Source organism: Rhinichthys klamathensis, unplaced genomic scaffold (genome assembly GCF_029890125.1).
Source record: "Rhinichthys klamathensis goyatoka isolate OS25496 unplaced genomic scaffold, OSU_Roscu_1.1 h1tg000293l_1, whole genome shotgun sequence".
NCBI classification, from domain to species: Eukaryota; Metazoa; Chordata; class Actinopteri; order Cypriniformes; family Leuciscidae; genus Rhinichthys; species Rhinichthys klamathensis.
Genome location: NW_026606812.1, coordinates 492,480 through 508,095, shown reverse-complemented (window position 1 = coordinate 508,095; position 15,616 = coordinate 492,480). Strand labels below are relative to the sequence as shown.

Here is a 15,616-nt window from a genome sequence, read left to right as displayed (position 1 = left end):
GACTGATTATGATAATGCAAAACATAAACTAATGCATTGGTTTCAGTAGATGCAGTGCAAATGCGTTAATGCATAAAAGTGCAACTTTATGCTAAATAAAACGCGTGTTGTGCATTTCATGCAGTGTTTAATGACAAAGCACTTTTTTTGAATGCATTGCATATGTGCATTTATTAGAATTATGCATTGTGGTTACACTTTATTCAAAGGTGTCCGTTTACTGTGTAATTATATATTAAGTACTGAGTAATAATAATCAACTACGTCTACGTTGTACTTAAGATTATGTTGTGGTTTAGGGTTAGTTGCAATTATGCACAATTTATAGTAATCACTATAGTAACTACATGTAACATGTTTAACAAGGACTCTATATTAAGTGTTACTGGCATTGCTTTTGCGTTGTGCATTGCAAACATTTTAAATAGTAATGTGTGCAAAAGCAACTACTTGCAAAATTACATTTTAGGCACGTATAGTGACCGTGCTATTTCTCTTTCTCTTTATTAGAGTAGATATTGCTTTAGTTGATGCATGTTCATTTGAACAGTTACTATTTGTAAATGCAATTTAAAACGTTACAATATGCATTGAATCTGACGTGCGCTGGCAATTCTCTGATTGCATGCATGTTTTTACCAATAACATTTAAAAACAGAAACATTGAAAGCGCGCAGTTGGCAATCCGTTTCATTTTAAAAACATATATTATCCTGCATGTGATCAATGACGATGCACCGATGTCGCCGATTGCATGCATTCACTTTTCCAAGCGTTCAGACGTCGCTTCTGGTTGATGCGACTGCAACATTTAAACAGGAACGCGCGCGCGCGTGGCGACTCGTTGTGAAATGCCGCGCGCATGAGAAGCGAATGCATGCGTTCATTAGAGATGCACTGAAAGCGGCATGCGCTGTGTGTAAGTGAGCACTGAGGAGACTCGTATGAGGAGTACAGAGAATACTTTGTGCCCCTGTTGGCGAGATGGTTGAGTCCTCGTCAAGGTTCTGCTGCTGTTGGTCTCCTCATACATCCAGCGCTGACTGACTCCAGATCAGTCTCTCTCTCTCCAGCGCGAGGAATACCCGTTTCTGCCGGACACCTGACAGTATGAGAGCAGATGATAATGATGGATGCCGAGGATTTTTAGTGCTTTCGAATAGAGGATTTATCAGATGCGCTCGCGCTACCACGATGACGATTAAAACTGGATTTATCATTGGGAATATAGTGTTGTGCTGTGCACTGTCGTGTGCTCAGGGTAAGTGCTGCTGTTCCAGGGGCTGCAGGTGTCTCTGGATCCGATCTGGAAAAACGCAAAAACATAGTTTACAGAGCCTCAGTTATATATCTGTGCATTGCTGGGCACACCTGCATTCATATGCGTTCGGAACAAACACAGGCTTTTTATATGCGTTCTCTAGTCGAGTGCGTTACCACTGATGGGGAGAAAGCGCGTTTTTTGTTAATTTGTTCTCGTTTTGTCCCGGTTCTCAACTGTGTTCTCATTTCATTCTCAGTTCTCATCAAAATCTAGAGATCTGAATGGAAGTGAACAAAAGTCTATCTATCTATCTATCTATCTATCTATCTATCTATCTATCTATCTATCTATCTATCTATCTATCTATCTATCTATCTATCTATCTATCTATCTGTCTGTCTATCTATCTCTCGATATTAATGCATTATGTAGCATTTTTGTATTTTGAAGTGACTAATATATTTCTTGTGTGAACGTAACATACACTACATTTAAAGATAAAACATGGCATTTTAAAGTATTGTAAGTTTTTCCTAAGGAATTTTTTTTATTGTAGCCTATTCAACAATGCGAATGTATAGATTTACAGTAAAAATGTAAAAAAAAAAAAAAATGCCTCCATTTATGTTTAAAGAGGCATTTCCACAATTTCCTCTATGTGAATCATCACATTTGTTTAGAATTTATTTTAAAACTTATTTTTTTCTTCATAAATTTCTTATCAGGGCATTTTATGTTACATATGGCCTTCCACTTTTATTATTATTATCAGTAAATTTTACAGTAACACATTCTAATAGCTCAAATAAGTTAATATTATAAAACTGAATGACATAAGGACCTGTAAAATATATACCAGGATGCCAGCCTTGTAATACTTGTAACATTGTCACATCATATATATATATTTAATCATATTTGTTGCAGTAACATGGAGGATTTTAGGGAGAGTTGGGTAAATATGAGGTGGATGGATTGATTTGATTTCATGTTTCTTTCATTGTTTTCCTGTAACATTTTTTGCAGTTGCCCCTAAAATGCTCCATTTGACGAAGCATTTATTTATATTTCTCCAGTTACTCTGACAACTCTGATACCGTTTCTCTTCTCATACTGTATAAAATAACTGGTCTTATTAATCTTGTTAATGAAGTGCACAGTTCAGGATTCCTGCAGGGCTTTGCTTTAATGAAAAGCACCGGTTGCAAGGGTCTTGTAGAACAGGACAGCAGGCGTGATTGATGCTCTTCATATGTTGTTTATGCATTAGATTTATAACAGGCAGACTAAACCTCACAGAGAGACTCAGAACTGTCACATATAGCGACTCGAAGGGTAAAACTAGTGACATGAGAAGAATAAATATACTGGATATATGTGTTGTGTGTCAAATAATGAACTGCATTTTGATAGATGTGTGTGTTTAGATTGCACAGTATGAAATCCTTCTTTAATTTGACGTGACTCGAAGCCGACTGGATGAGTAAAACATCCCCCACGCTGCTGTTTAAACCCATTTTTACTTCCAAAAACACCTTTAAACTCGAGTGTTTAGTGACTCAGTCTAATGGAAACCATAGAATGAAGTTGTGCTGCCGCAGCACGACATTAACATTAGCCTCCCTCGTATTCATTCCAGCTTTCGTGTGCATGTTCGTGTGCTAAACAACAACAGCAGGTCGTTGTGCATGTGAAGTCCTCGTTGTGTTGTAGGTAAATGTCACACAGGGCTGGGATTGAAATGCCGTCGGACAGAAAGCATGATTACTGTAGTTCAGCTCTGAGATCTGCTCGATTCATCATAATGTCACATTGGTAAATAATGGAGCTCTTTTCATGAATGCAAATATTCAGTGGCTTTCTTCTATCAACAGTGTTTCGACACAAGGCCGCGGGAGTTGCAGTCGTGGCTTTGAAGTTATTTCTCATATAATGTCCTTGGCCAAACAACAGCGCTGCCTTCAAGGCTCTCTTGATGCATTTTTAATAAGAGGCGCTTAGAAAATTGGGCTGCGTGTTGAATTGGGAGGCCCATGAAATAACTTTTCATCTCATTTGATATTATTGATCTGGTCCCACTCGATCGGTCGTGGTCTGGTAATTTGAACAGTTTGAGTCTCTACATGCGGCTTTCATTTGCTCGGCTGGAGGATGACCTTGATCTCTAGTGTTTGGGTTTAGTTCATTCATTATTTAATATTTACTCACCCTCATGTTTGTTACGAACCCGTTTGCTGTTTATTTTTTTAATAATCTTTAGGGAGATCTTGTTCACAATGTCCAGAACACCTACAAATAAAACAAAACCCACGATAAGCCTCACAAATCTCAGTTTTAAAAATGTCTGGCGTCATGGTTTGACATGCTTTCGCTGAACCAACAGCAGTTTGAATATTTGCAGAAAGGAGAATGAAATTTGAGAGCTGAAGTGCATGAGAAGATTGTCTCTGAATACCAAATTGTGGTTTGTTTATGTCTCAAAGCTACACTGTGAAAATATGTTTTTAAAGTGTTCCTGTTTTTGAGTCTCAATATGTTTACATTCATGTTTTCTCATTATACACTGCACATCACCGCATTTATTATAAAAAGGTCTGAAACGGTTAGTTTGAAGATTCAGCCTCTCTAAGCCCCGCCTCTCTGAGAGCTGCTCTGCTCTGATTGGTCAGACGGCCCAGTCTGTTGTGATTGGCCGACTGCTTACAGCACATGTTGAAAACGAAATGCTCATTAGCATATCTGATTTCCAACTCTACCTCAGCGCTAGTGATACGAACAGTAACAATGATGTTGGTTTTACTGCAATCTCGTCCTTCTGAAGTGCTTTAAAGTGATTCGCAAAACCACAGGCGGGAATTATGCAAATTAGTTACATTGTAACAGGAAGTGAGACTGGAATTACCGACGACTCGTTTCAACAGTTCAGAATCACTTCTTTCTTTTAGGAGACGATAACTTTATTTGTCGTGCACTTTGATCTTTAAAACTTTGCAGACCTTTTACATTCACAAACAGCTTTATTGCTCTTTAAAATAAATTCTACAATAAAAACCTGTTCAGTAAGTTCTCTTTCTATATACGGTGATAAACTAACGGGACGTTTTAATAAAAGCAAATACTGTTAAAATAAGAAGTCATCTTATAATTTACAGTGAAAAAACCTAAATTGACATTCTCAAAATCCACTTATTTAGTCTCGTCACTTATGTACAGTATTGCATTATTTTACTATACTTTATTATACTGTATATTAGTATTTACCTCAGCTCTTTAAAACCTAAAATATTGCTACTGTATTTTTTACTGTAAAATTCTGGCAACCACAGCTGCCTTTTTTTAATGTACATTTCACAGATTTTTTTTTGCATTTAATCGTACGGCTTAAAAACGTGGAGTAGTGCACAAGTCATTTATATGATATGTTGCTTTTTTGTCCGTTTTGAAGCTTGACGGTCATGGCCACTATATGAACAATTCTCACATTTGTCTGAACTATCGTTTTAAACGCTTCAACATCAGAGCTTTTCTGTCGAGTGCTCGTTGAATAGTGAAGGAAAACCCCGAAGATGCCTGTATTTCTCCTTCATCCAGTGATGGACGGTGGAGGACGTGATCCGGAGCGCTCATCGATGCTTTAATTACACACTCAGATGCAAACGCTAGTTTATAGCGAGCAGAAGCTCAAGATGCGACAGTATTTCAGGAGTCCATTATGTAGTTACTGTAAAAACCAGTGCTTGTGACGAGCTTTCTCATCCGTCTCATGCTTTTCTCCTAGAAGCGAAGTGTAGAGCTATAAATGGATGTGAATAACATTATTTTTATTTGCTTTAAAAGGAATTTAATGAGAAGTATTTGATTTCAGGCTTTGATCACAGTTTGAAGAAGAATTGAGTTATTCTACTGATTTTTTTTATATATACTACCATTTAACAGTTTTGTGGTCAGCAAGGGCGCATTGAATTGATCAAAAGTGACAAAGACATTTATAATGTTACAAAAGACTCTGTTTCAATAAATGCTGTTCTTTTAAACTTTCTATTCATCAAAAAATTAAATGTATCACAGTTTCCACACAAGCATAAAGCAGCCATTTAAATGAATGTTAGATATATCAGTGACACTTTACAATAAGGTTCATTAGTTAATATATTATCTAACATGAGCGAACAATGAGCAATACATTTCTGACAGTATTTATTAATCTTTGTTAATGTTAGTTAATAAAATACAGTTTATTGTTTATGTTAGTTCACAGTGCATTAACTAATGTTAACAAATACAACCTTTGATTTTAATGTATTCGTAAATGTTAAAATTAATATTAACCAAGATTAATTAATGCTGTAGAAGTATTGTTAGTTAGCTAATGTTAATAATGAACCTTATTGTAAAGTGTTACCAATCTTTATTTGTTTATGTCTGTTTGGACGCAAAGGCATATGTTGCAGTCTAAAGTATAATCAGCATTACAGGTGAAACTCGAAAAATTAGAATATGGTGCAAAAGTTCATTTATTTCAGTAATTCAACTTAAAAGGTGAAATATAGACTCATTACATGCAAAGTGAGATATTTCAAGCCTTTATTTGTTATAATTTTGATGATTATGGCTTGCAGATATGAAAACCTTTTCAGAATTTGGGGTTTTCATAAGCTGTAAGCCATAATCATCAAAATTATAACAAATAAAGGCTTGAAATATCTCACTTTGCATGTAATGAGTCTATATTTCACCTTTTAAGTTGAATTACTGAAATAAATGAACTTTTGCACAATATTTTCATCTTTCATTTTCACCTGTAATGTCATCTTCGACTAAAAGCCATAGTTTTTACTGGAGGTTTTGGTGATATTATCAACACTGCCTTGTTTCTCCACAACATCAGATTCAGAAACGGCGTATGAAACGATGTTCTGCTTGATCCTGATCACCTTTACTCCTCACGCTCTCCTGAAGCGCTGTGAAGATCATGTGTAAAAGCAGCGTGACCCCTGAGTGGAAATAGTGCAGAAATTAATCGAATCAGTCAAGCAGACGACGCTTTAATTGACATTGTGATCCATCATCAACCTCTCCGTCCTCGTCAGAGATAATTGACTTGAAATGTTGCTCAGACGTCAGATTTGTCTTGTACCTATCCGGCCGACTTTAATATGCGCTTCAAATATCATCTTTCATTCAACTAATGAGTGTATTAGGGAGTCTGTTCATCTATATACACCTATTTTTTTTCTTTTCAAATAAGTTATTTAAATAATTAGTTGTTAAACCTGCAAACTCGTCGTCTTTTGGCGAAATTCCCTGTCCTGTCATTGAATTTGCCTTTTCATTTATTCAGGCTGTCTGTTGTTTTTAGTTCAGACCGGTTATATAACATACACTACCAGTCAAAAGTTTTGGATCGGTAAGATTTTTGATTAAAAATACAAAAAAATTCAAATGTAAATCATCTGTTTTCTATATAGTAAAGTGTAATTTATTCCTGTGATCTTTTCAGCATCATTACTCCAGTCTTCAGTGTCACATGATCCTCCAGAAATCACTCTAATATGAGGATCTGATGCTCAAGACACATGTATGATTATTATCAGTGTTGAAAACAGTTGTGCACATTTTTATTTCAGGATTCTTTGATGGATAGAAAGTTCAAAAGAACAGCATTTATCTGAAATATAAATCTTTTGTAACATTAAACACTACCGTTCCAAAGTTTGGGGTCAGTGAGAATTCTTATTTAATTTTTTGGGGGAAAGAACTAAAAGAAATCAATACTTTTATTCATCAAGGATGAATTAAATTGATCAAAAGTTACAGTAAAGACATGTTCCAAAATATTCTATTTCAAATAAATGCTATTCTTTTGAACTTTATATTCATCAAAGAATCCGGAAATAAATATGTACACTGATTTTCAACACTGATAATAATCATAAATGTTTCTTGATCATCAAATCATCATATTAGAGTGATTTCTGAAGGATCATGTGACACTGAAGACTGGAGTAATGATGCTGAAAATTCAGCTTTGATCACAGGAATAAATTAAATTACACTTAGAAAACAGTTATTAAATCGTCATAATGTTAAAGGGGTCATGAACTGGCTTTTTACATTTTTTTATATTGTTGTCTGAGGTCAACTTATGACGTTTGCTTGGTTTTTAAATTCAGAAACATCAAAATAAATAAGAAATAGACTATTTTCTACCCTAGTTTTTAGCCTAGCTCAAAAACGCTCGGTTTTTATGGGCGTCTCGCATTGAAGACTTGGAAGTTAACGCCCACTGCTGTGAGTGGATAACAGTTGTGCATATTATAATGAGTTTCGTGTAATGCGCGAATCGGTGGGCGGGGCTAAACCGTCCGTGTTGAAGTAGGCGTCGATCTTATTCTGGGGGGGGGGGGGGGGGGAACGAAAAACGAGTCGTTTGCTGAGCCTGGTGTCAATAAAAGCTTTTATTGGACTAACAAGGACGTTTTCAGTTCTGAAACTTACAGGATATTCTTATAATATGATGACCTCTTAGATGTCAAAAGCTCAAGGAAAGTTTGATTTCTCAGTTCATCACCCCTTTAAACAATATTACTGTTTTTTGTATTTTTAATCAAATAAAGGCAGCTTTGGTGAGCCGAAAAGACTTCTATTAAAAACATTAAAAATCATACCGATCCAAAACTATTGACCGCCAGTGTACATAATCATTTATTAAGTTGACATTCTATTTTATTCAAAAACTTGTGCTGTAAAGTTACTTAGTTTGTACGCCGCTCTGGAGTTTGCAGGTGTTTTATCATCCACTAGGTGAAAATTATAAGTGCTATTGCTTAGAAAAGTATGAATACATCGGCAAACCGCATGATTTCAGGATATTATGTTTGTAACCTAAACCATGTGTGGCAAATGTTAGAACAAATCCCTAAAGCTAAGCATGAGTGACAGTAGTGATGTTGTCTCTCCGCTTATTTCCATCCGTCTCCTACCTGCGCTTCTCTTCACATTTATCTTCTGACATTCGTTTCTCTAAAGACTCCACAGTCTTTTGTTTTAAGCTCTGGAAAGTCTCGCTCGGTTGCTCAAGCTCTCGGTTATCAGGCGCTTCAGGGTTCAGCTGAGTACGAAACACGCTTAAGTTTATTACACAAACCCTGTGAATCCCAGGAATCCCTGGTCTTGGAAAGCAGGCGTTCTCCACCCGTCTCACACACACTGCATCACAGATGGCAGACCTGGGCGATCGTAATTATCATTCACTGGTTTATTAACCCGATCTGGGCCGGCAGTATTGTAGAAAGACAGGGGCTTCTGGTAATTGACACTGATGAAGTTTGATTAGTTGTGTTGCTTTAACACTCTCCTCCGAAGTCCCGCCGGGTTTGCTGTGTGATGATAATATTCGCATTGTTTGTGTTCCCTTCAATAATTCAGGCGTTCTTGATTCACATCACATCATCTGTTCCTTGTCCAGCGATTGCTTTCTGTCAGAAGGGATTACCTGTGATCACTGGCTTAGTGGTTTCTTCACTTCTAAGTGAACTTAATCCACTTTTATTGCCTCTTTTGAATGTTTCCTCAAAGTGTCTCAGATTTGGGAGATCTTTGTCAGTTAGACATGACGCATAAACTGGGAAATTATAATACTTAAAGGGACAGTTCACCTAAAAATGGAGCTTGTATTAATGTCTTCTGCATTACAAAAAAAATGTTAAAGTGCCCAATTAGGCTTTTTCAAATATTATCTTTCATGTAATACAGCTGTAAATGTAAAAGGTCTCCTAAAAGAAAGAAGTGATTCTGAACTGTTGAAACGAGTCGTCGGTAATTCCAGTCTCACTTCCTGTTACAATCCTGTTACAATGTAACTAATTTGCATAATGCCCGTCCTCTGGTCTTGATTGGCTAAATTGGCTCTAAGCCCCGCCCTCAAACACTAGTGTATCTGAGACGGGAAGAGTTCGGTTCGTGTTGTTCGTGTCGAGAAGACGCTGTTTTCTGCTGACAAAGCAAATCCACTGTGATGAGATTGATACGGTGAAACCCACACTTTATAACTCTGGGGAAAATTCCAGCCCGATCTCACGGCAATTCGTACGAATTTTACGAGGTGGCTAATTCTTACTAATTCATACGACCTCACTCGAACAAATTTGTAAGATTTTTGCTAATTCGTACATATTTTACGAGTTACCAAATTCATATGAGTTTGTACGAATGACCTACCCCTGACCCCGCCCCTAAACCTACCCATCACGTGGGTTTAGACAAATCGTACAAATTCGTACGAGTGAGGTCGTATGAATTCGTACAAATTAGCCACCTTTTAATCACTCGTACGAATTGGTCGTGAGATAGCGTTGGAAAATCCAGATGTTAATGAAAATTTATTTTCCGACATGCGCTGTAAGCAGTCGACCAATCACAAAAGACTTGGCCGTCTGGCCAATCAGAGCAGAGCAGCTCTCAGAGAGGCGGAGTTTAGAGAGACTGAATCTTCAAACTAACCGTTTCAGACTCTTCGAGACAATAGGAGATGTTCACTGTATATTAGAGAGAATTAAAGTGTTTTTTGAACTTGGATGCATGTAAACCTGTTATAGGAGACTCCGAAACAACAGATCTTTAAGAAAGTCATACAGGTTTGGAGTAAGGTCTAGTTGATACAGGTGAAGTTCATCACTTGTAAAGTATGGTTATCGCTAATGTATCGTAATGCATCACACATCATCCAAATGCATTTTTGACTGTCAGAAAAGAAAACTCCGCTGACTGAACAAGCAGCGTTTGCATGAATTCACCTCCTAAAACAAACATCACCTTAATGTCACATCTAATGATCTAGAACAAATTCAAGTGAGCTTGACAAAAACCCCAAGCACATATCTAATGTCTACAGTGCTTATTTCCCAGTAGAAATGGATTCATGAGTTGGAAAATAAATTAGCATTTAGAAATTGATTTACTTTTTTCAACCTCTTATTTTTGAGGATGTTTGTACGTGCATTGAAAAGGCAGTTTCCAGACAAAGCCTTGAGCATGTTTTAGGTTATTGTTATAATATTTTTATCATTTAAAACTTAACATGCACTCTTAACCCTATAAAGCCTGACAGATGAAATAAGTTAGAATGGAGCGTTTGTTGAATCTTTAGACAAAATATGTGTATTTTGTTAAAGTCCCCATGTAGTCAATAATTTTATCCCTTAGTACTCGTCATCTTTGATCACCAAAATTACATATTTAAAAGTTTTTCCTTTAAAAGTTTTTCCTTTAAAAAAAAAAAATGTATTCATGCCTTAAAATATCTTGAATGTAACTCGACACCCTTGCCTCATTCAGTATGCGCGGTTCTATGAATATGCAAATGAGCCCCGCCTCCACTCACTCACTCACTCAGAGATCCACTGGTTGACGATCACACGTTGATCTGATTGGTTACAAGGTCGTTTGTGACGTCAGAAACACCAGCGATTTCAAACCGTGTTTTTGAGACTGTCTTTGGTTCACTGCAGTTTTAAGCAGAAAATACTCAGCAATGCTGTCGACTTATGAACTTACACATTAAAAACACCACATAGACATATAAACAACATTAAAAGCTGGATTTTCACCACAGGGGGACTTTAAATATCATTTGATACATCAGGCTTTGTCTGATATAGTGAGAATATGGAGCTGAGCAAAAATATGCAGTTTTGGTTTATCAGATGCTGATATTTATATGCACAGATTTATTCCAATATTAGGCAGGTTCCCAATATAAATTAAGAGGTATTTGACTGGTCCTGTGATCTCAGAAGAACGATCCCCATGAGGTGACGTGTTGCATTAATTTCTTGTAAATCTCGAGGAAGTGCCTCAATGTTTAATTTTTTGGAGAAACTACTATTTTTCTACTATTAGACCCGCTTCTACTAACTTTACTTTACTACTATTACTTTTTGAGCATTAAACTATAGATGAAAACATTGTAAAGTAAAAGAAACAGTGTGTTTGCCCTTTTCCGGGCTTCAAAGGGCCATCTCCTGTGCTTTGATCAGCCGGACTCATGTTGAGATCCCTGTTGCCTCATCCACAGACTAACTCTGCCACAAATCAATACTGGCTTTCGATTCCAGCGCACAGCGCCGCTGATGGTTTGTTTTCAGATGTAATGAACAGTCTTAAACAGGATTGTCGGGTTCTGAGACGACCCCCGGCTGGGTGTCACAGCTCTTATGACAGAAATGATTGATCCACATCCATGTCTAATGGTTTCTCTGCTTGTTAACATACTGCAGGTCTGAGGGCTAGTGATCCTGATGCTAATGCCGACCTGTTATTCTCCCAGCTAATCCTTGAGGATTGAAGTCTGACACTTCAGCGGCGAATAGAAGCGCACATATAATGACTTGTTTTCAAACAGGTTTCCTGAACACTCACACACACAAACTCATCCTTTTGAGTCTGTCTGTCTGTCTGTCTGTCTGTCTGTCTGTCTGTCTGTCTGTCTGTCTGTCTGTCTGTCTGTCTGTCTGTCTGTCTGTCTGTCTGTCTGTCTGTCTGTCTGTCTATCTATCTATCTATCTATCTATCTATCTATCTATCTATCTATCTATCTATCTATCTATCTATCTATCTATCTATCTGTCTGTCTGTCTGTCTGTCTGTCTGTCTGTCTGTCTGTCTATCTATCTTTATCTATCTGTCTATCTATCTATCTATCTATCTATCTATCTATCTATCCATCCATCCATCCATCCATCCATCCATCCATCCATCCATCCATCCATCCATCCATCCATCCATCCATCCATCCATCCATCCATCCATCCATCCATCCATCCATCCATCCATCTATCCATCTATCCATCTATCCATCTATCCATCTATCCATCTATCCATCTATCCATCCATCTATCTATCTATCTATCTATCTATCTTCTCCGTCCATCTATCTTTTGATAATTTAATTATATATATGTGTGTGTGTGTGTGTGTATATATATTATGCTAAAATACATTTAAAATAAATATGAATAGTAAATTTGCTAAAATTATTTATCATTCTTAACATCGCAGATAAACATACATAACGCGATTCCAGAAGTTGATCAGTCTAATTTGACTTCTAGATAGGAACCTGTGGATCTTATCATATTATTTTATTTATTATTATATAATCCATCCATCTTCTTCCGCTTATCCGGGGCCGGGTCGCGGGGCGGCAGTCTAAGCGGAGATGCCCAGTCCAGATTATATAATAATAATAAATTATATAAATATAATTATATAAATATTATATATAGAAATCATTGAATTATGTTGTTCCAAACTCATGTTATGGACTCCTTATATGGTGTTTTGTTGCTCTTTTCAATCTTTCAAACTATTTCTTAAACATCCATGAGCCAAGCAGATTTAAAGGAGCTTAGTGGAGTGTGTGTGTGTGTGTGTGTGTGTGTGTGTCATCTCAAACTGAACCACAACTCTACACACTGACCCTTTCCGGAGCCCAAACCTCTTTTCTCATCTTTCTGTCTGCATAAAGCATATTTCTTGAAGGAATTTCCTTTCACATCTTACAGACGCAAGACTCTCGGTTCTGTACTCGAGCTTCTGGAGCTTGTCGACTCCGATTCTTCTCCGGCCATCTGGTTATGTGTGAAGAAATAAGATTGAGGTGTATTGTCATCTCTGTTCTGCCTCTCCAGTGGCAAAACAAATTGATTGAGCCCTCGTGTGTGTGTGTGTGTGTGTGTGTGTGTGTGTGGACCGGTGGAAATCGCCACGCCTCACATTCTGATATCAATGAGATTTATGTGTTTAGATGTAGTTGGTATGACTGACCTATTTTCTGGGCTCGGTGATCTCAGCGTGATGTTAATGCTGTTTCTCGTATCAGTTTATAGCGCTCGGTGTCAGCGGTCACCGCGGGGAGGCCGGCGTATAATCTGAGCGATTGCTGGATGAGAGAAAGATTTCCCGGCGTGAAAGTAAAGCAGAATGAGGAGTGGAGATAAAGTCTAAATGAGTCTGTGGTCGGAGAGAGCCTGAGGGTTTGATTTGGGCTCGTGCAATCAGAGTTTGTCTTTGTTGTGGGATTTTTGTATAATATTTTACAATACCCAGGTTATTTATTTATTTACACTACCATTCAGAAGATGGAAAGAAGTCTCTTCTGCTCACCAAACAGTTGTCTATGTGAATATACAGTAAAGTGTAATTTATTCCTGTGATCAAAGCTGAATTTCCAGCATCATTACTCCAGTCTTCAGTGTCACATGATCCTTCAGAAATCACTCTAATATATTATTAGATGTGCATTAGTTCACTTTTTCAGCAGCTGTAGTTACTTTTTCCATTTATTTCTCCCATAGGGATTTAAAAAAAAGTCTTGGTTAAAGCGTTATAAGATATGAACAAAAGCAACCGGCTACGAGGAGAATCACAACATTACACACTTTGATTTGAAGTAGAAAAGTGTTTGAAAATCGGATAAAATTACTGTAAACTTAACAGCTTTAGTGAGGGAAAGAACTACAATCCCATGAAGCATTGCGAACAGCATAATCGAATTAAAAATGGAGAAACATAAAACTACTAGTTTAAGTAAGTTTTTTGTATATATAAAATCAATATTTTTATGCATATATCCATATGTAACCCACATTTCAGTATTTTGAGAGTGTAGGGAGATCGACTCGATTACATCACTCCCAGTGCTTCATGGGAGTGGGCGGAGCTAATGAGATATTTTGGTGCATTTTGCTTGTTTTGACTCTGATTGGTGCACTGTAAAAAGTGCTACACCCACAAAGTAGGTTTTATATATTTTAAATATTTGTAATCTAGTTTATTTTATTGGTTTTATACAAAAAAAGTATCAAAATACTTCCTCTTTACTTAAAATATATCAGTTTTTATATAACAATATATTTTAAATAAAACCCATGCAATTTATTTGGGTAGTTATTTGTATGTGGTTTTTGTGTACAATAAATGTTATAAAAGTGAGTTGACAATGCACAATTTATTTGAGCAGCTGTCGATGTGACAGGTGTGTTCATCAAACGTAAATATTTTAAATTTTATAAGTTGGCATTATCCCTTTTTCACTGGCGGGGACTCCAGGCAGATGCAATATCTTCCTCGGCACTTCAACTGTTTGGTCGCTGCAGCGGATCTGAATTTCAGGGTCTGATTAACACGGTAAGTTGAGCAAATTTAGCCGAATGACTGGTGATGTAAACTAAAGTCACGCAAAATCGCTTACTCCACTAGGGAGCTGAGGTTAGGTTTGCAAATTGTATAGCTAGCTATCCTGCACACATGGTAAGCTAAGATGGCTGCACAGTGTGGTCGATCGGCAGACAACAGAGCAGCGTTTAAAAACACATACAAGTTACGTATGTAATAATTATTTGCACAAATGCCCTCAGTTATATTGTTAGATTGCACAGATTAAATTTCGGGATCATATGCGATCGAAACGGTCGCAATTTCGAGCCTTCAGGCAATAGTTGTGCGGGCAAATAAGGGAAAGTAAGATGTGATGTTTTAAGGACAACACTTTGTTTTGTGTGTTGTGTGTCTGACAGGACTCAGAGATTATGTTATACTTTTGCATTACTAAAGCAGATGCACAGATTAGACTGTAGAGATGTATGTTTAGTAGTCTGTCTGATTTTAGAGATTTGATCCACGTTATTTTAATGCTGCATAGTCAATTAATGACAGATTTTTGGTCTAGATTTTTAAACTATTTCTAATCTATTACTTAAAGAAGTTACATTTACAACTGATTTTTTAACCTTATTTCTAACATCTAACATTTTCCCGGTCTTTAGATACCCAAGCACTTTTATTACCTGGGGTCTTCGAGCTTCACATCCAGGTAAGACAAACTTCAGAATAGATTCAATTACAATTTGATCAGATTATACGTGTTCTGTAAGTCCAATAGACGTTCAGGGAACCTCCATACAAGGTTAAAAACTAGTTCAGATGTGGACATATTTTATGTAATTTAATGTCTCATTTAGACAATTTAAACTGTTTCTGGACCAAATAAACACTTTCAGGATGCATTAAATTAAAACTCATGTTTATTTCAACGTAATTTCTAATTGCAAAGCAACTCACAAACAGAGTAATGATTTCATGATTTTTGGACAAACACACACTGACACCTTTAGACAGTTTAGCATCTGTAATTTATACATATTTGGATCGTGAGAGAAATCAGATTCGAACCAGGGACCTTAAGCTGCCTGCCCTAAGTAGACAGTAATGATTTCATAATTTTTGGACAAACACACAGTCTACTTAGGGCAGGCAGCTTAAGGTCCCTGGTTCGAATCTGATTTCTCTCAC

General features: G+C 36.9%; 1 protein-coding gene across 4 annotated transcripts in view; it reads left to right on the top strand.

Annotated features, from left to right (window-relative positions):
- Window positions 1–846: 846 nt before the first annotated feature.
- The window catches only part of csmd3a (CUB and Sushi multiple domains 3a), a 423,029-nt gene continuing 408,259 nt past the window's right edge, over window positions 847–15,616 (top strand). For all 4 annotated transcript variants that reach the window (XM_056269911.1, XM_056269909.1, XM_056269910.1 and 1 more), the window contains exon 1: window positions 847–1,261. In XM_056269911.1, the coding sequence (XP_056125886.1) occupies window positions 1,111–1,261 (151 nt within the window). In that variant the 5' untranslated portion in view covers window positions 847–1,110. The remainder of the gene's footprint in view (window positions 1,262–15,616) is intronic.